The 19,220-nt window shown below is 37.0% G+C and overlaps 3 protein-coding genes across 3 annotated transcripts; all 3 read right to left on the bottom strand.

The window, feature by feature from the left end:
• LOC109721051 (protein indeterminate-domain 12-like) lies at positions 4,080–7,664 on the bottom strand. The gene is made up of 3 exons (XM_020248471.1): positions 6,941–7,664; positions 6,438–6,837; positions 4,080–5,042 (listed from the first exon to the last, which is right to left on the bottom strand). Exons 1-3 carry the CDS (start codon positions 7,122–7,124, stop codon positions 4,463–4,465), a joined length of 1,164 nt encoding a protein of 387 aa, XP_020104060.1. The 5' UTR covers positions 7,125–7,664; the 3' UTR covers positions 4,080–4,462.
• LOC109721377 (1,2-dihydroxy-3-keto-5-methylthiopentene dioxygenase 2) lies at positions 10,054–13,214 on the bottom strand. The gene is made up of 7 exons (XM_020248964.1): positions 13,052–13,214; positions 11,842–11,953; positions 11,475–11,569; positions 11,266–11,380; positions 11,041–11,165; positions 10,477–10,547; positions 10,054–10,380 (listed from the first exon to the last, which is right to left on the bottom strand). Exons 1-7 carry the CDS (start codon positions 13,067–13,069, stop codon positions 10,317–10,319), a joined length of 600 nt encoding a protein of 199 aa, XP_020104553.1. The 5' UTR covers positions 13,070–13,214; the 3' UTR covers positions 10,054–10,316.
• LOC109721379 (1,2-dihydroxy-3-keto-5-methylthiopentene dioxygenase 1-like) lies at positions 14,596–16,687 on the bottom strand. Its single transcript, XM_020248965.1, has 5 exons — positions 16,600–16,687; positions 16,330–16,417; positions 15,510–15,604; positions 15,169–15,408; positions 14,596–14,952 (listed from the first exon to the last, which is right to left on the bottom strand). The coding sequence occupies exons 1-5, from the start codon at positions 16,609–16,611 to the stop codon at positions 14,824–14,826; spliced, it is 564 nt and encodes a 187-aa protein (XP_020104554.1). The 5' UTR covers positions 16,612–16,687; the 3' UTR covers positions 14,596–14,823.

Genomic DNA, 19,220 nt, shown 5'->3' with positions numbered 1-19,220 from the left:
TGTTATTTAATAACTGTGGCCCCATTAATTATTTAATTAATTCGCACCTTCTAATTAACCATTTAAAATATGCTCTCCCTTTTCTTATGGTCACAGCTTCAAAATATGCTCTCCCTTTTCTTATGGTCACAACTTCAAAATATGCTCTCCCTTTTCTTATCGTCACAGCTTCTTAATTAATTCACTCAATTTCTCTTTCAGAGTTGTCATAAAATAGCATCTTAATTAGTTTTCCTTCGGGGTTTCAACAAATAGGTATGTCAAAATTTAAAAGCCAAACAATTGGTATTTCAATGATAGAGTATCTGAATCGGGATTGGAGAGGGGTTATATATGAATTTGAATACGAGATGAAAGGACTGTGAGTATATAATACTCTGGGAGGTTGAGCTTTTGATTCTTATTAAAATAAAATAAAAAAGATCAAACTTTAGTAATTAATATATAGTGTTGTTTGTTTGTTGAGATGGCAATAGGAGAGAAATAATAGTGTTTCTTTTTTTTTCTTTTTTTGGAGAAAGAATGCATGATAGTATGCTATCGTTTTGTTCATCATTTAGGTTTTGAACTTAATTAAGATCTCACAATAAGTGAAACTTAATAGTATTATTATTTGTTTGTTGAGATAAGAATAGAAGAGAGAGGGAGTGCTTTTAGATTTGTGAGATGGTGAAAGGTGAATGGGGAATAAAGAAAGATGGAAAAGAAAAGAGAGAGAGAGAGAGAGAGAGAGAGAGAGAAAGGTGGAGCAGTCTTTATTAGCAGGCAATTGGGATGTATCGTATTCCTAACCTGCAGCTCACATGCAATGTATAAAATTAACTTCCCACAAAAACTTTTTGAAAGCTGGTTATGCATATCCCCTACGTAACTTCACCCACCTCTTTCGATAATCCCTAGGACATATACATGCATACATACATGCATATATGATATACCCATCCCTTTTCTCTCTCTCTCTCATAGAATATTCAGAATTAAGCTTCTGTTTACTTTTACAAAATGGATTATTAGATTCACTCTCTCCAATATATAGTTCCTTCAACTTGCTAGCTAGTTATCCATCGTTTCTAATACAAATGGCAATAGACTTAACGGTTCTTATCGATCTGAGGTCCCAACTCTTAATTAAGTTCACTGCTTCACATTTTTCAGCTATGTTTAATTCAAAATTAAAAAACTAATGAATGAATGAAAGCAATTTCTTTCAGTAGATAAGTAACACTGTAACCGGTAGATTTTTTTTTTCGCCCCCTTCGAGGCTCGTGTTGCCTCATCCATGTAGTTTAGTTTACTATTCCAATGAATGAAATGGGTAGCATGTTACTTTTTTCTCAAAAAAAATATATATATTCAAAAAGAATAATAAAGAAGATAACATATTAATTTTCTTTTTAAAAAAACTAGCTAGATATATAGCTAGTTATTTATGAGACGTCTCACTACATGAAAATTATTGATTACTTCAAACTGCCTACACCTCTTAAAAGACATATAAAACTCTGAATTAATTATTGCACCAAAAATTCATGATTACATTTAAATATTACATGTTTGTTTGGCGCAGTAGATGACCAATCTTGAAGTAAATACAGTTAGTTCGAGTCATAATAAGCTCCTAATGTTATTAATTTTTGATTTTTTTTTATTTAATTCAAGTTCACGTCATGAACCTACAAATAAATCTTGAGCTCAAACATGAGTGGGAGTGTTTAATATAAAAATATTTAAGAATAATTTTTTATTAGCTTAAGTTTTTAGAGTACAATTGTTGTTTCATATATTTTAAATAGTTGGTGTCAATTGATTTTATGGCAAGTCAAGCACCACTTGTACTACCCCGTTAATCAAACAAAATTTCCAGGCACAAGATTATTTATAAATTGACTCGATCGTACACTCGAATTGAACCAAGCGCGAGAGTAGTTCGATACATTGGTTAAATTTGATTTCTTCTTATGACATTTTATAAGTTAATTAAAACACCTACGAATATGCAGAGGCTCATTCTCTAGCGATGGTTATGTTAATTATTTATACCTCTTTAACTTCGTACGTTCTGAGTGTTATTTTTTATTTATTGTCTCAATATGCTATATACTTACTATGGCCTCATATGATTTTGCACCCTAGATGGATTACAATGTTACCCAAAAGTAGATTGTAATAACAAAATGTGATGTTCAATCCAAAAGCTTAATACTGAAATTAGTGTGTACGCCATGCTAGCAAAGATACAGAATCACTATGCTCAAGAATACACGACAATTCAAATTTTAGATGATTTTTTTTACAATTTTCAAGCAAATTTAAAAGATGATATCAATTTAAAAACCTTTTCTCTTCCATTTGATTCCGAATAGAACAAAAATAACACCACATATATATATATAACGGCAACAAAAAAAAAATAAGATAACCCTGAACCCCTGGTTACACCAAGAATTAATATAAGATAGATATACAAATGCACGAGATTTAAGAAAGATAAGAGAGGAAAAGGACGTGCGAATGTGGTGCTAACTATTGGGGCCGTCCTTGTGAACATCTTTTTTGTCACGCGTTGACATGTCCATGCATCTTACACCTTTAATTTTTCTTCTTTTTTTTTTTTTGGGGTTGTCCCTCCTCTTTCTCTTTTTTAAAATCCCCATCCTCATTCTTTTTTAATCTAAGCATGTGGGGACACCACCTCGAAGACCTGTTTGGGCTTTTTCCTCAAAAAAAAAAAAAAAAAAGAAGAGCTGTTTGGGCCAGCACCTATTCTCTCCAGTCGTATCTTTGCCTTGATCATTTAAAAGCTAAAAGGTGCATAAATAATTTCTTGCTTTAGAGGAGATACTAGCTATATATATAGCCACTCTCTTTATTAATTTGTCTTGATATGTATATTTTGTTATTCATCGTGTACTTGTATTTCTTATATTTCATATCTATCACTCTTTAAACTTTTTATGTATTCCAAAAATTCAAATAGAATGCTATCATCAGCTGATGTAAATGTTAACACAGTCGCATTTGTTTATCTACAAGCATAGCAAGTAATGTATATATAGAAGTTTAGTTGCAGTCATAATGACAACAATTTTACTATCGAAACCATCAACAAATAAGAGTTATGAGAATCTTACAATTTTATTATTAAAATCGGAAAGTCATTAACAACCATTGCCGACGTACCTAATTTCGTCTCACTATAAAACTCTCTGCTTTAGTTGTGAATAGTCTTTGAGATCAAGCATTCCTGATAGTAATTAATATATATATATATATATATATATATATAGAATTGAGCTCCTATGCTTTTAAAAGTACAAATTGTTGGTGCTTGTAAATTTTTAGCCATTGGATTAAGAAATGTGCGGTTAGGATGACGTGGGGCCCCTAGGGTTGAGTGGGTGGTTGGTTGAATAGTATAATCTAACGGTTGAAAATGATCAAAGGCATAAATCTAATGGTAAAAAATTTACAAGCATCAAGTGTTTCATGCTTTTACAAGCACCATAGCCGGACTCTATATATATATATATATATATATATATATATATATATATATATATATATATATATATGCCCCTTCTACTGGTGGATGGCAAAATATATAAGTTATATATCTTCCTTAGACAGTAACTTAAACTTTCTGGAGTAATGAATAATGAATTCAATTATCTTCCCGATAGCGTTAGCTGTGTTACTAATATTGAAGGACATTGATCTTATTTGATAACTGCTATGCTAAAGCTGAAAACACATACGCATACTACGTGCATGCTAAGCGCTCTATTCAATGAGGTAATTAGAAGTCGTATGCATTAGTGTTATATGAAGGACTAAACAAGCAAAGCACTCTTGAAGAAAGGATCATTTATGATCAATTATGTGGTTTTGGTTCTTTGGAGTGTACATATATTAAGCAATCCCCCCTGCAGCCAAATATGCCTCTCAGGGCCTACGTACGCATGCAGCGCTGCATGCATGCATGTGAATACACAATCACGTGGGAAGCAACGGACAAATTTGCTTTTGTCGCAAGTTTTACATCTTGTCTACGATAAACTACAACACTGAAAAAATTAAAATAAAATAAAAAAAGGAGCAACCTCACATTTACAAAACCTGGGGTTATCTGCAGAGAAATGATCCACACCATGTTTTCACGCACGTTCAAAAGACTGAGACCATATGATAATTAAACAACAAATAAAAGCAATAATTGAGAAAGAAAAATTAAGAAGAAAGGGAAAAGAAAAGGTACAAGTGCATAGAGTTTACTAGCTAGAACTTTTTGTGTATTTAAATAAGCACCTAAACTTTCAAAATATTTAATTATTTCAAAGTTTACGTGCCTATTTCAAAACAAAATGGACATAGTTCAGGTAAACTCTGTGTGCATGTCTTTTACCACGGGGCGTAAATTGTTCAAACATCAGGGCCAGATTGATCGTATTACACAATTAAGCTTTTAGCAGTTACCCCATGTCTCGCTCACCGGGTTGGTGCAGGTGTGGTCGCCCACCTGCGCGCAGTAGTGCGGGGCGGTGACCAGATCCAGGCACGTCAGCGGGAGCAGGTCTCGCACTCCGCCGGGCGCCTCCTCGCCGGCGACCACCCCGAGGAAGTCCCTCGTCAGCCGGTCCCCTGCATGCCACGTCGCGAGCCCCCCCGCATCGAAGTCCGCGCATCCCACGTGGCACGAGGCCGCGCCGGTGATGATGGGGCCCACGGCGGAGGCGCGTTGGAGTAGGGAGGTGGCGGAGAGGTGAGGGGGGGCGGCGGCGGCGGCGGCTTCGGTTGTTGCTAGGTGGAAGGCGTAAGGGCGGAGGAGAGGAGGTGGGTGAGGGTTGTAATTAAGGTTAGGGTTAGGGTTAGGGTTTGTAAATATTGTAGGGTCCAAAGAAGAGAAGGGGAAGAAGGGGTGATCGAGGATTAACGGGTTGGTGGTGATGGTGGTGGTGGTGCTGCTGCTGCTGGTAGTGAGCAGTTTTGCACTCTCTTCTGCTAGGGCGTCACAAAAAGCTTTGTGGGTGACGAAGCTGTCCTTCCTGCATGGTTAAGCCAACACAACAAAAAAATGGGAGGGGGGGGGGTGTCATGAAGTGTTATTGTCCTTATTGTCTTCGGGGCAAAAAAGATGATGATCATGGCCCAGAAGGGACAGGAAGAAGGAGATTCAACAGCTTGTTTGATTACTTTGCATGTGAGGGAAGAAGAGTACACAATGAAATGAGTAGTGTTGGAAACAGCTATATATAAAGGGACAGGATGCATGCATGCGAGATGATCGTATATATATGGATGCTGAGTAGGGCTTTGAGAGAAAGAGAGAGAGAGGGGGAGATGTTAAGTTACTCTCTTAATTAATCTCCCTCTTCCGCTTTTACTCTGCATTTTAGTGAATTAGTTAATGTTAATTGGTGCTTTTGTTTTCCATTAAGAACTAACTGGAAATGTAGAGTCAAAATTAATATGACATGTAAGAAGAAGTGCAGATGAAATGATGAATGCTAGGAAAGAGCCAAAAGCTTACAACAAAAGGTCACTTAAGTAGCTAGGCACTGTCTTTCATAAATAACGTACGTGTTTTTAGTAACCCTATACTATATGTAGCTCCTATATGGGACACAAAGCAAGTTAGATTTCCAGTTTTCAACAGAACCTCTGCCAGTGCTTTACGACAAATAAATAGTGAGTTAAATTTTCCTTGACTTAAATGAAAGGCAAGTGAGAATTTTGGCAGCTTCTTTTGACCACAATTATAAGCTGAAAAGCGAAGACAATTTGGCTGTGAAAGAACTGCCAATACTATCATGAAGCAAAATATAAGAAATATTTGAATACTACACCACACTTTGGCATCGTATTTTTATAACACATTCGTTTGAGTAACTGTTGAGTTTGAAGTGTTCCCCTCTCACACTACCAGTAAGAGACACTACCCAGAATATTTAGCTTTAATAAATAGAGATGATAGCTCGAACCATATACATTCGTCTTCCTTCATAGAAAAAGAGCTCTGTATAATTAACTAACTAACTATTGTGGGCGAAATATGTTTAATACAACCTACAAATTTAACAAAATTTGCAAGTATGTATAACCACACAGTGTCGATCATTACAAGAAGTATATTAATTTTGCTGCATGCAACATCATGTAGTGGTAGTGCTACTCGTGGGATATCAAGAAAAGCACTAGTTTAAGAGTTGGACAAGGAGTAATAAATTGTTTTGATTAGTTTATCCCCTACTTTTCTAGAGTGAACGAAGAGTAGAAAGATGTGGCATTAAAATGTGAGGCGTGCAAAGGAGTGAGGAAATAGGTAAAAACATATATAGGAAGATGACACAAATGCAAGAAAGGAGGAGATGGAGAGAAGCATGGAACAAGATAATAAAATCGTATAGCTCAAAGCATATGATTGGGTTTCGATAACCAACCTAGAGAAGAGGGTTCCACAATCACATCTATACTCCCTTGTTCCACAGGTCTTAACATGGGCCTTCCAATCAGAGTGAACAGCATATCTCTTGGAGCACTTGTCGCACTTCCACTTCTTCTCTCCGTGCTTCCTGGAGAAGTGCTTCTTGATCCCTGTGAGGTCCCCAAGAGCCCTAGAGGGGTGGTGGTGCACACACGAAGGCTCTGGGCACACATACACCCTCTTCCTCACCCCCTCTTTGCTGCTCCTTTGCCTCAGCTTCCATGGCAAGTTATGACCCCTTCTATGCAGCTGCAGATTTTGATCCCTCTGAAATCCCTTGTTGCAGATCTCGCACACAAACCTGTTTGTGGCGATAAGCGTCTTTGGAGAGAGAGCTACTACTTCAGCATCTGGATCTTCAATATAACACACCATCAAAGTAATCAAAAATTAATTATGCATAGTAGGAGCAAAGAGTATACTATATTAATGGGAGGAGGATTTGGGGAGGAGTTGTACCTGGGTTTCCTGGTTGGCTTCTTTTCTTCTTCCCCTTTGCTTGTGACTGTTGAAGGTGCTGGGAAGGAGAAGTGGGTGTCAAGAACGATATCAAGCTGTTGAAGTCATGGGCTCTGGTCTCAGAAGAAGCGCTTCCTTCTTCAGACATGGAGGTGGAGTTGGACAAAGCAGCTGATGCGAACATGGTGGCTAAGTGCTTTTAGGCTTCTCTCACTGCGACAGGAAATGCCGGAACACCAGCTTATATGGCTTGTATGTGTGTCTCTATGTGTGTCTCTGTGTGTGTGTGTGTGTGTGTGTGTGTGTGTGTGTGTGTGTGTGAGAGAGAGAGAGAGAGAGAGAGAGAGAGGGGGAGGTAATGGGGTGGTGATGGGAAAAAGCCAAATGAGCGCACTGTTGTGGAGAGGGCGCAGGTGACACAAGGTTATAGTACAAGAAAGGACATCATTGGAAGGCTAGCTGTGTCAACAATCTCGTGAAGGGGAGGGGAGAGGGGGTTGCAGTTTCCTGCAGTGGTGCAGCCGAAATAAGCAAACATCTCTTTCCATGTGCTCTCTCTGACTAATGCAATCAACTATTAAACACATAAAAAAGAAGCTCAGAGAATGAGTACTGTAGACATAATTAAGGTCTCTCTGGGTCAAAAGGAACAGACAACAGACGCAGACGCATACATATTTATGGTATGCATCATATACTGATTTTTCTTTTTCTTTTTTTTTAAAAAAAAGAAAAACGAAAAAGAAAAGAGATCAGATGAGCATAGAGTAGAGATTTAGGAAATGGGGACATGGAGGTAGTGGGATGTCTTTTTCTAATAGGAGGACGGGGCTATAATTGCTGTTATGGACTGGAGAAAGAAGGCCGATCTGGCGAATTGGAGAAAGACCCAGAAAGCAAAAGGGAGGGTTCAGGACTCAGAAAGTTGTCTTGTGGGTCTCTGTGCGTGCATGTGTGGGTCTGTGCGTGCATGTGTTCGTCTGTGTGTGTGTGTGTGTGTGTGTGTGTGTGTGAAATAAGTGAGAGAGAGAGAGCGTGTGATTTAGCCTGTGTGTGTCTGTGTGTGTGCATGTATGTATCTGGTTCTACTCTGAAGCATTGTTATCTCTACAATTCAAAGTGAATTATAATTCTACAACATAGTCATCTAAACACCAAATTTCATACACCAGTCCTTTCAATTTTTTTTAAAAAAAACTTTTTACTCTTTTTTTTTAACACTAAAATTCAAAAGGGACCGGAATTGAGCCATTTTGAATTGTAGAGTTAACATTTCTCTTTGTGTATGTGTGCATGTGCATTTGTTTCTCTCTCTATGCGTGTTTCCGTTCCTGTGCACGCGCGCGCGCGCGCGAGAGAGAGAGAGAGAGTGATGTNGTAGTACAAAGTAAGTTGGGAATCAGGTTCACCCAAAGATGACAGGAATCTAATTCATTATTGATGCTCCATTTGTATGTTTTCCTTACAAGGTTTTTTAAAGACATCATAATTCTCCCCTTGTGAAGTATATTTGCTTTATGACTTCACCACAAAATGCCTAGACTTGCAAAAGGGCCTGCCTCGAGTGATATTGATGATTTTTTAAAGCAAACTTTGTTTACTGGGAAGTTAGGGGTGAGAGAGAGCTTAAAGGGTGCTCAGCCTTGTTCCATAGCCTTTTATACAAGCCCACTTCTAGTATGATTGATCAATTGATTGTATGTCCTCACCATCATCCCCAAATCAAGATTTTCTTTTTCCATTTTGAACTTTATATTGCATGCTAATTGATGCAGATGACTGGTTGGTCTTTTAATCTTTTTCTTTTTTAGTGGTTTCTCTTTTTTTTATTCCATCCCCTGCTTTTTTGTAGCCTTAGCCTAAAGTGCAAGAGCTTAGTGACCCACCATATATGGAGTATCTTTGGTATCCTTCTCTTGCTCTTTTGCTTTCGCAGTTATTGATATATTGCTACATGTCTAGTTTTTCTGTTTACCTTTAGATGAAATTAATCGATAGGCCATACTTACAACATCATACATAAACTTGCCAATCATTTCTTTTTTTGATTAAACAGGAATATACCCTATTTTAAAGCAAAGTATAAGGACAATTTAACAACATTAGATCTTAATTTGGATGGAAAAACATAAACTATCTCTATGAAAGTTCTATCCTTGCAAACCTAAAATCGACCCAAAATGTGTGGCGAGGTGATGAGGCGAGGTGTTTGAAGAACTACTCATTCGCTATATGCGTGTGTGGTTTTTTTTTTATTGGGGGGGGTGTTCTCCTGGTTGCCTCTCCTTTTCGACCGAGGCCTAGTTGTTTCACTATTTGTGTTAAGTTCATTTTCTGAATAAACGAAAAAAATATCGTGCTATTCTTTTTTCAAAGAAAAAAAAAAAAAACCCACCGTGTGAAAAATGTCGAGCGACTATCTTAGCTTCCTAGTGTTGAGACCCATTGGCTAATAGTGCAACAAATTCTTCTTCCTAGATTTCGCTTTGGTCAAGTCGATTGTCGAATATTTTCCTATTGTGCTCCTTCCATAACTCCCAGCACCCTGCTGTAGCTGCTATCCCTCCTGAGGCGTTGGACATCTGTTGATGCGCAGCTGGAGTACCGTGCAGCAACCAATTCCACTCGGAATTAGCGTTAAGTGCAGTGTAACAGGAGATGCTCGAGGGTTTCGGCATTAGAGTTGCATTTCCAATTTGGGTGGTTAAAGAAAACTAAAAACAGTAGTAGATGAACCCTCAGATGTTCACAAACTAATTAAGATTGTACATATCACTGGTCGAACCAGCAACATCAACTTTATATAATCATGTTATATAGGTACTAATCTCTTCTACTAGAGTATAATCTCCTCAGATCAAGACAAAACTGTTATCAATTGTTTACTACGATTGTTGAATTCAAATGAAGTAATGGAAAACTTACACTATGTGAACTCATTAGCAAGACCTGATAGCCATCAAGGAATCCTTAAAGTGTGATTACAATGTAACTAATCAATCAGCCCGCTGTTTCACATAATAAGAAAAGGCACGAACCGTCGTTCGAGCGTTACATATAGTAGGTTAGCATTAATTTGTACATGACATACAAAACATTCTTTAGAATCAACATACAATTAAATTATTTCACTTATTTTCTTATAATATCACAATTGTTCCTCATTCCAGTGTCAAGCAATCAAGATCGAGATTTAAAGTACAACAAAATGCCACCAGTAGTAAATTTAGATTCAAATAGCAAGACCTTAAATTCCAATTAGTTGATGCAAACCAATAACACTCATATGGAATGTGACACAAACTGACAACTTTTATTCAGTCTTAGAGAGAACTATATATAAGGTAAAAGTGATAATAATAATACTATAATGCAGTTAAAGAGCTTCCACAGCCTGCTTTGCACCTTCCTTCTTGGTCAGTGCATCAAGATACTCCTTCCTGAAACCATGCATATCAATTAAGGAAAACATATATTAATGAAATTCGATATGGTTTATTAGATAAATATGTAGCTTAACTAATTTGTATATGTACCTAGCCGGGAGATGGTCGTGGGGACGATTATAAGGAGTCCAAATGGGCTCACCCACGAAGAGCCGCATTGCCTGCAAGTACAAGTGTGGTTAGAACAAGCACTTTCATTGAAAGAGAAGCAACTTTAATTGACAAGTAATCATCAATTAAAAGAAAGAAGACGAATAACATCTATTATAAGATAGTGCGAGAGAGGAGATAATTGGCATTTAGTGCATTTTTGTCCTTCCGAGAGAAACTTGATAGATTACCAGTTCGAAATTGAGGAGTATGAAGGGGCCTGTATGCTTTTGAACAGCAAACTGAGGAAGATCATTAAGTCCAAAGACAAATTTGTGGGAAAAAAGGCTACCCTTACTGCCTAATTGACTTGCAATGATTTCTATGCAAGGAGATTACCATCAGGTATGGTTCTCAAAAGTTCTTTGCCAGTTACATAATTCAATGATGCTGTGGAGGAAAGAAGAAAATGGACAACTTAAAGATAGGCGTAGCAGAAATATGCACTTACTGCAATTTCTGTCTGTCTATGACTCGAACACAGAAAAGGTTAGAATCTAATACCTTAATGTAGTTGTTTGTATCCAATGTAAAACGATGGTAAATTCCTGCAGGCAAGACGATCATGCCCCCTTTCTTCACTGCTACACGAATCCATCTATCATCCTGGTCCCTCACATCAAAATATCCTAAATATAACAAAGAATAGATACACTAAGGTCGGGAAAGTCTCTAAATGACAGCGACAGCTAAGGTGTGTAAGAAGAACCACAAATACAAAGAACCTACCACTTCCCTCGAGACAATAACGTATTTCTTCATCAGTGTGCAGGTGCTCTTCAAAGAAGCTCTTCAACTTGGCCTCATAGTTTGGCAACTTCTCAGGGCACACATCACAAATGTCCTGAACATATTGAAAACAATACAGCGTCAAACGACTGCTCTGTCTTTGCCCATTCCCGAAGGACAAAAAGCAAAAGAAAGGACCAAATGCAAACCACGTAAGAATAACCCCTGGCTTCACGAATTTTTTTAAGGTTCTCATCAGTCTCATATTTGTCAGCATCCAGACGCCAGCTAAGTAATCCTAGCTCTGCAAATACAAAAGTAGGGTGCCGTCCGGTAAACTCAAGCGTTACTATCTTCAATCAAAGAACACAAGTTAGGGGTGTTCGCAACTATTCCAAATTTTAAAGAAACGGAGCTCATCATGGGGCTGCAAGCTCAACTTTTTGCCATCTCATTATCTTCTCTACAGCTGTATGTAGATACAAAGCATCCTAACAGGGCCTAATGCCCCCGACCAAATCAATAAACTGGATGAGCATAGATAGCATGATATATGTTAAAATACAAACATAAAACCTGCAAGTTTGTCCAAGGGAATAAATTCCTTGGGCTCGCGATGATGAGGAAGTCTTTGGTCCTCATCACTATCGTCCATATACCAGGCTTGGATAACCTCCTCCTTGCCTTCCTGTATTAACATTGGAAAGAAAATTTCATTTCACCTTTCATTGGAAAGAGTCAGAACTCGGTTGCAGGAATTGAATCGTCAAGGAAAATAGGATTACAGCATTTAAGTAGATGAAAGCTAGATATAGCCTATGAGAAGTTGAGAGAATAGTTGGAATTTATATCAAATTCATTTGCAGACGAAATATTTGCTATCAGATTCAAGCAGAAGAAATTATCCCCAAACTTCACAAAATTGGATATATGACTACAAAAGTAGCATAGTATTGGAGTAATATTAGCTCTCGTCAAACAACAGAAAATATAAAAGGTGAGATTTTTAGATCGTGGACGAGTTACTCTCAAAGGAGATACTTGCGAAGGCAAACTTGTAGAACAGCAGCAAGAGGAAGTTGACAAGATCATCAGCTCAGCAGATGCTAAGAGAAATTATTGTATCTACCAAGTATAGAGTAAATATAGAGAATTTGAATTTAAAAGGATACTTTGCACTACTGCATGCACTGAATTGTCTATCAGAATCGGCACAAGAAGAAGAGGGCATTAGCTATACTCATGTATAAGGTGAATTTCTACCTTCAACGAGCTGCATATCTACGCTGGAAAGGTCCATAATCCATATAAAAAACAGAGCTTAGATAACACAGAGTTGAGTTTGAGTACACTATAAACAATCCTAATCAATAATCACGCATATAACCTGGTAAAGTAACTATATTCGCCTTATGCCGAACTGTTTAAATGCACGTAGAGCTCAAATTCATCAATAATCAAGAGTCATGCGCGCGCCCCCTTCTTTTTTCTATAATGATCCCCAAATAACCTTCCTAAAAAACTATAATCCTCCACTCAATACCGTAAATTGTCACATGGAAACGTCTAAAAATCCTACTTTAGACCATTTTCACACGGATTAAACATCTGTTCGCAAAATTCCTCAAAAACCCTAACATCATGGATCACATTTTAATCAACAAGTATGGCAATAGAAAATTAAATATAGAAAATAAAACATCAAATTTCAAAATCCGATGAAAGAAGCAAATTAAAAGTGGGGGATTAAAATGTGATCCATGATGTTAGGGTTTTTGAGNAAAACCTGAAACTCGTGCTCCATCTCTCTCTCTCTCTCTCTCTCTCCTCGATTTCGCCCTCACCCTCGCCCTCTTCTCCGTAAAAGCTATCGCACCGTCGCTTTGGGTCGACGCGGACGACCCTTAAATAGATGGAAGCGAAGAGGACACGTGGCAAACGTCGGAATGTTGAAGTGTGAACCCGATTACGGTTTTCTAGGGGTACGTAAGATACACTGTATCACGTTGCCTCACCGCTCGATCAGAGGGGCACTCCGATCACCACCGTTCATCAGACGCAACACGATTGCTCATCGGGGCCAACCAGACCCCGTAGTGAGCGGCTAGTTCGGCCGTCTGATGCGACAGCGACGGTTTGATGGGGCAGCTCCGAAACTTGATGCCTAAAATAAACGCATGAAGCGTAATTATACGTCAGAGATATTCATATTAGTTGATTATTTATATAAAAAAAGTTTAGACCTGGTCGAAATTTCCTTGGTTGACTCCGATGCGGGGGCAAGTATGGATGGGAAGAAAATTTGTGATAGAAAAGAAATATTTGGATACATTGAATCTGGTCCGATTGTAGACTAAGGAGCCATTGTTAGTCCATTTATATTTATCGTTACTAACACATTATTATAAAAAAAAAAAGCAAACTTTGCGCCCATAGATAAGTATAAATCTTACATTTTATCAATACTAGAATTTACAAAAATCTATTTAAGATTTTTAATTTTTTTTTTTTATAAATGTTGATTAGGCCAGTAAGAGAATATAGATTTTAGAATGAATTGAATGTAAATTTACGCTTACCTTACAAGTGTAATTTAGTAATTTGTTTATTTTATTGCAATTTGCTAGTGCAAATGCATGAGAGAAAAGGTGGATTGGACTGCAATTTGATCCTCTGTGTTTACAAGCATTTTCCATTTTCCACGTCGTGGTTCAAGAACATTACACTCAACAATCGTACACTTGTATCTTTATTTCATCGTATAAATAGAATAGCAAAATAATATTTTTATAAGCCATGTAAAAAAATATTTTTTAATTATTTTATTTAGCAGTAGATTGTTATTGCGAAATATGGATCTAGAAGATCCTCTTCCTCTCATTGCTTCTTCAAATCAACCATTGATTTCGCTGAACTTTATCATTCAATTCACTGATGCAAAATATCCTCCAATTATTTCTTCAAATCAACCTCTGACTTCCGCAACTTTATTATTTTTTTTTTGTCTATAATTCAGATAAGTTATATATATTTTTTACATTTATTTTTTCACGAGAGAAAGGTAGCATGCTACCAATTTTTCTTATTTTTATTTTTAAAAAATAAACTTAATCGAAAATATAAAATAATTAAATTTCGAACTTGAAACATCTGAGTACTTACTCAATGAAAGCCTTTTGCCGCCGACCATCAAGATTTCACAATTAGCCTTGCGCTGAGTTGGACATGGTCAAGTAAATTTTTAACTGGATTAGTTGACAAAATTGTAAATTTTTAAGAAATTTTGTGGAAAAAGAAAAGGTACACTCTTTTAGCTTTCTATCCTTGATATGGACAAAAGGGCAAAAGGCTGTTTATAGCAAGAAGCTACAGAGGAGGCATTCTCAACAAGAAATATTCATGCTAAACAGATTTTTTGTGCAGCTTACTTAGTCACATGATTACAGAGTATGTTTTTCTCTCAGAGTTATATAGAGACTACGATGCGAAAATATACATAGTGATTCCAAGTTCTCAGTATTTTTATAGCCAACCAAGTGAAATTTTGCAACGTACAGTTTAATGGGCTTCAAGAGCAACTCCGGAGTTGTTTAGTAGATTCTTAACATAGCCTTGCCTCGCAGGATGATCTTCCTGAGGTCGATTGTAAGCGGTCCAAACAGGTTCTCCCACGAACAGCCTCATCAACTGCATACAAAATCAAACACTACTAATCATGAGCATGCAGAAAATACGTGTTTGAGGACCAGAGATGAATTAAAGTAGCTAAACAATTGCTGGGCGAGAAGTAATAATGAATGTGCAGCAATGGCATGTAATGTAGCAACGTACACAAGATTAAACTTTAGCTCTTCATAGAAGGTTGTTGATTGTTAGTAGAAGTACATCGGCAACTTTTAGTACCTTCACATAGTTTGAAGTGTCCAGCGTGAACCGATGATAGATCCCAGCAGGCAATACAATCATATCCCCCTCTTTTATCCAAATCCGGATCCAACGGTCATCTTTGCCGCGGACGTCAAAGTATCCACTACCTTCCAAGCAGTAGCGGATTTCTTCATCAGCGTGGATGTGCTCTCGGTAGAAGTTCTTCAGCTTCTCCTCATAGTTGTCAACCTTCCCAGGGCATAACTCCAAATAATCCTGAAAGAGATAGCAACATGATAATATAGGAGACTGCAGTGCACAAACTGCACGAGTAACATCAGACGGGAGGGGCTCGGGATCAGGGGATCAGCTCGAACCATGTAGCTGTATCCTCTAGTCTCTCGAATTTTCTCCAGTTCTTCACCACTTTCTTGTTTCTTAGGATCCAAATGCCAATACAAAACCCCGATTTCTGCAGGAAGTGTAGAACAATAAGCTTAGTCTCACAAGCTGCTCGTCAGTCCCAGTTCATTATTGAAGATCTAAAAGATAGAATTCTCTAAAGAAAAGAGTCGATTTCTATCCAATCTTCTTAAGATTTTAGTAATGTCTAGGATACTCGACTTTAACATTCAACATGGCCTAAATCAAGATAACAACATCCCTTTTGGGGTTCTCAATTAAATGCTAACCAGAATATAAAACAGACCAGAAGATAAAACAGATATAGTAATGCAGTTTGGTTGGAATAGAGTTGGGATACTGATAGATATCCCCACGGTTCCTCCAAACACAATATTTCAGAGAAAAAACCAAAAAAATAAAAACACTCAAAGATTCTCACTTGTTACTTTTCTCCCTTTTTTCTTTTCTTTTTTTTTTCTTTTTTTTTTTTGGCTCAGAAACACCTTCCTATTGAGTCTCAGATTCATGAAAAAATAACCACTAAATTGGTGTAAAAACAACCCCTAACCTATCATCAATCCACATACATATACAATGACAGAAGCCCCGAAATTAAACAGGCACTTAATAAGCTACGCAAATAAACAAGCATTAAGACCGTAATCAGTAACCATAGCAAAATAATTCTTAGAAAATTCAAAAGCATGCGTAGGTGATGAGATCATCATAAACTGTTACCTTCAAATTTCAACAAAAAAATAAATAAAATGAAATATAAAAAAAAAAATTTACCTTCGAGCTCGGTGAGGGGCACAACCTGATTAGGGTTCTTCTGGTGAGGGAGCCTCTGGTCCTCATCACTCTCCTCCATCACCCAAGCCTAACGAAAAAAGAATACACAAAAATCCCCACATAAACCCCAAAAGTTGAAACCCGAATAGTAAAATCTTAACAGTTAATTGCTTTACGGATAAAAAAGATCAAATTTTTAGCAGCATCCTAAGACAAATTCCACATCCAAATGCGTTTTATTGTAGAAAAAAATTAGAGCGCCATACGCACCTCGAGAGCCATTGTATTCCGATCCTCTGTTTGTGAGGGTTACTAACTAGTGCTTGTTATGCGGGGCGACGAGGGCGAGGATCCAATCCCGATTCTATAGTTTGTGTCACATTATACTACCGACCGATGGGCGCACGCCACGTGTACGGCTCGGTAGTTTTGTGGCTCTCCTTGATCATCAACTAATCGCCACACGATTTGGGTCAGTAGCGTTCGATGATGTTAAAATATCGCTTGTCCATCCTAATTCGTTTTTTCCGCCGAAGCTTCTAGTCTAGCAATTATTATTGAATAATAATTATAATAATAATTTTTTAAATTAATCCAAGATTTATAAAGCTTTAAAATTCGGGCCAAAAAGCCCAAAGGGCCCGTTTAAAGTACAATAAATGGGCCTACGAGACACCTTGGACCGGAGTTGAGGCCATCCTTGCTTGTTTGCTCGCTATATTGTAAACCCCTTCAAATTTCTCCATGAATAATGTAGTTAGAATATAGAGTCCGGCTACTGTACTATCGGTAGCACGAGAGCTCCGTACTACTAAGTTATTTTCGATTATGCGGCTTTAAAATCGACGATCGGCTCCGTTAGACTTGATCTACATTATTGAAAGTATTTAGAAAATAAATTTCAGATTTTTTCGGCATCATTTGACTAGTGATCAAAAGATCTCAAAATTGATAATTTTAATAGCCGATGTGGTGTGTTTATAAGTTTAACTGCATAAAATAATCCAAATGCGATGAAAATTTTATAAAAAATTCTTTTCACTATTTAGAGTAACATTAGTATATCTTATCTTGAATTTAAATCTTTTATCATTATTTTTTATGAGATTTTTATTTTCAGCCGTTCAATTTTAGATTACTTGTTTGATAAGTAAATGATATCGAAAAATTATAAGATTTAGTTTCTAAATACTTTTAATAGTGTAGATAAAGTCTAACGGAGCCGATCATCGATTTGAAAGCCGTATAATCGAAAACAACTTGGTAGTACAAAGTCCTCCGTGCTATCGATAGTATAGTAGTCTAGTTCTAGAATATATATATCTTTTGGTCCCAAACTTAAAAAACAAAAAAAAAAGAAGAAGAAATTGTTTCGTACTAATTCCCCATAAAAAATAAAAACTATTTTGGTACTTAAAAAAAAAAAAAAAAGAAAAAGAAAAAAAAAAGCCCATCTACTTGTTGCACTTTAAATAGGACTCTGAACATCATTGAGGTTGCAGAGACTATCGACTCATGACTTGATACAAATTATAATAGAGATAGTGCGTAGGCTTCGTAAAGTACTAAAGTCTATCCATTATAGGCAACTTATATATTGTTGGTATCCAAAACAATTAATTATTAGAAAAATAGTTCAATACATATACCTAAACATTCTACTTACACACATGATGTTGAATATAAGACATGTACAGAATTATTTCAGTGAGACAAAAGATGAAAGTTTGACTTAACCAAATCTACATGCTATCGAAAAGATTGATCTAATACAATTGAATGATGATCTTTAACATTCTTTGCTGGATAGGCCTATCATTCAAAGAATAGTGTTGGACATGCTGCTCTGATCGGGGTTGGATGCATGTAGCCCTTTTCTGAAATCGCAACACTGTGCTCTCTCTTTTCTTACATGTGAAGTACAAAGGGAGAGTATAGAAAAGGACGTATCAATCACCCAGGTCGATAGGGATGTGATCTCCTCAGATCGATGGTTTGGTTTTTGGCTCAAACAAAAAGCAAGCAAGGGCTCCCCTCAGATGTGGCCAAACCATCTGATGGGAAAGGCTAGAAAGAGGAGTAGACCACACAAGGCTTGTTGGTAATTTGGATTTGAGTCCCTTTCTCCCAGTACTTTTTTGGGCTTAGTAACATGAATTTCTCGTTGGAGGTGAGAGGAGGGGTGCATGGTGTGTTTGGATCAAAGTTTTGCGAAGGGGAATAGTTGTTTTAGCACTAAGAGCTGTGAAATCGAAGGACAAATGTGTCAGATTTGGACTTTAGGGCTTTATGAAGTGTGATCCACTTGGGGCTCTGTATGTATGTATGTATGTATATATATATATATCTTTGTGCCACTCTCTTTTTGGGTGTGATTACATATTCTTTCATTTGAACCACATCAATTTTTTGGAGAATGGTTTTAATTTTTTTTTATTTTTATTTTTTAAGAATAGATAGCACGCTATCTGTTTTATTTATTGAACGGATAAGCTTGGCTACAAAGGTGAGACAGCCTGGACCTTAAGACAAAGAAATTAAAAAAAAAAAACTAATGAGAAGGTTGATCCGGTCCTATCATAACAGATCTTTCCACGACGATAGCAGCAACTTGAGCCTTTTCTTTATCTTGGTTTGCTTTGATTTATGTTAAAATGCCAACAATTTGGTATCTACTTAGATGAAAGTTAGGTTGTATATATCAAGAACACATCCAATGAAAGTGGGGCCATCATTTACAACTCTCTCCTGTGAAAGAGGGACTAGGGAGTAGTAGTGGTACCTAGCAATAGGGTTTGATAGATGACGGAGTTGATAAATCTATATAGGACAGATGCAAATCACCCACAAGAAAAAAAAAAAAAAAAAAAAAAAAAAAAAAAAAAAAAAAA

The sequence above is a fragment of the Ananas comosus genome, linkage group 15, assembly GCF_001540865.1.
Source record: "Ananas comosus cultivar F153 linkage group 15, ASM154086v1, whole genome shotgun sequence".
NCBI lineage: Eukaryota > Viridiplantae > Streptophyta > Magnoliopsida > Poales > Bromeliaceae > Ananas > Ananas comosus.
The sequence above is the reverse complement of the archived record's forward strand: the minus strand, read 5'-3'. Positions and strand labels throughout refer to the sequence as shown.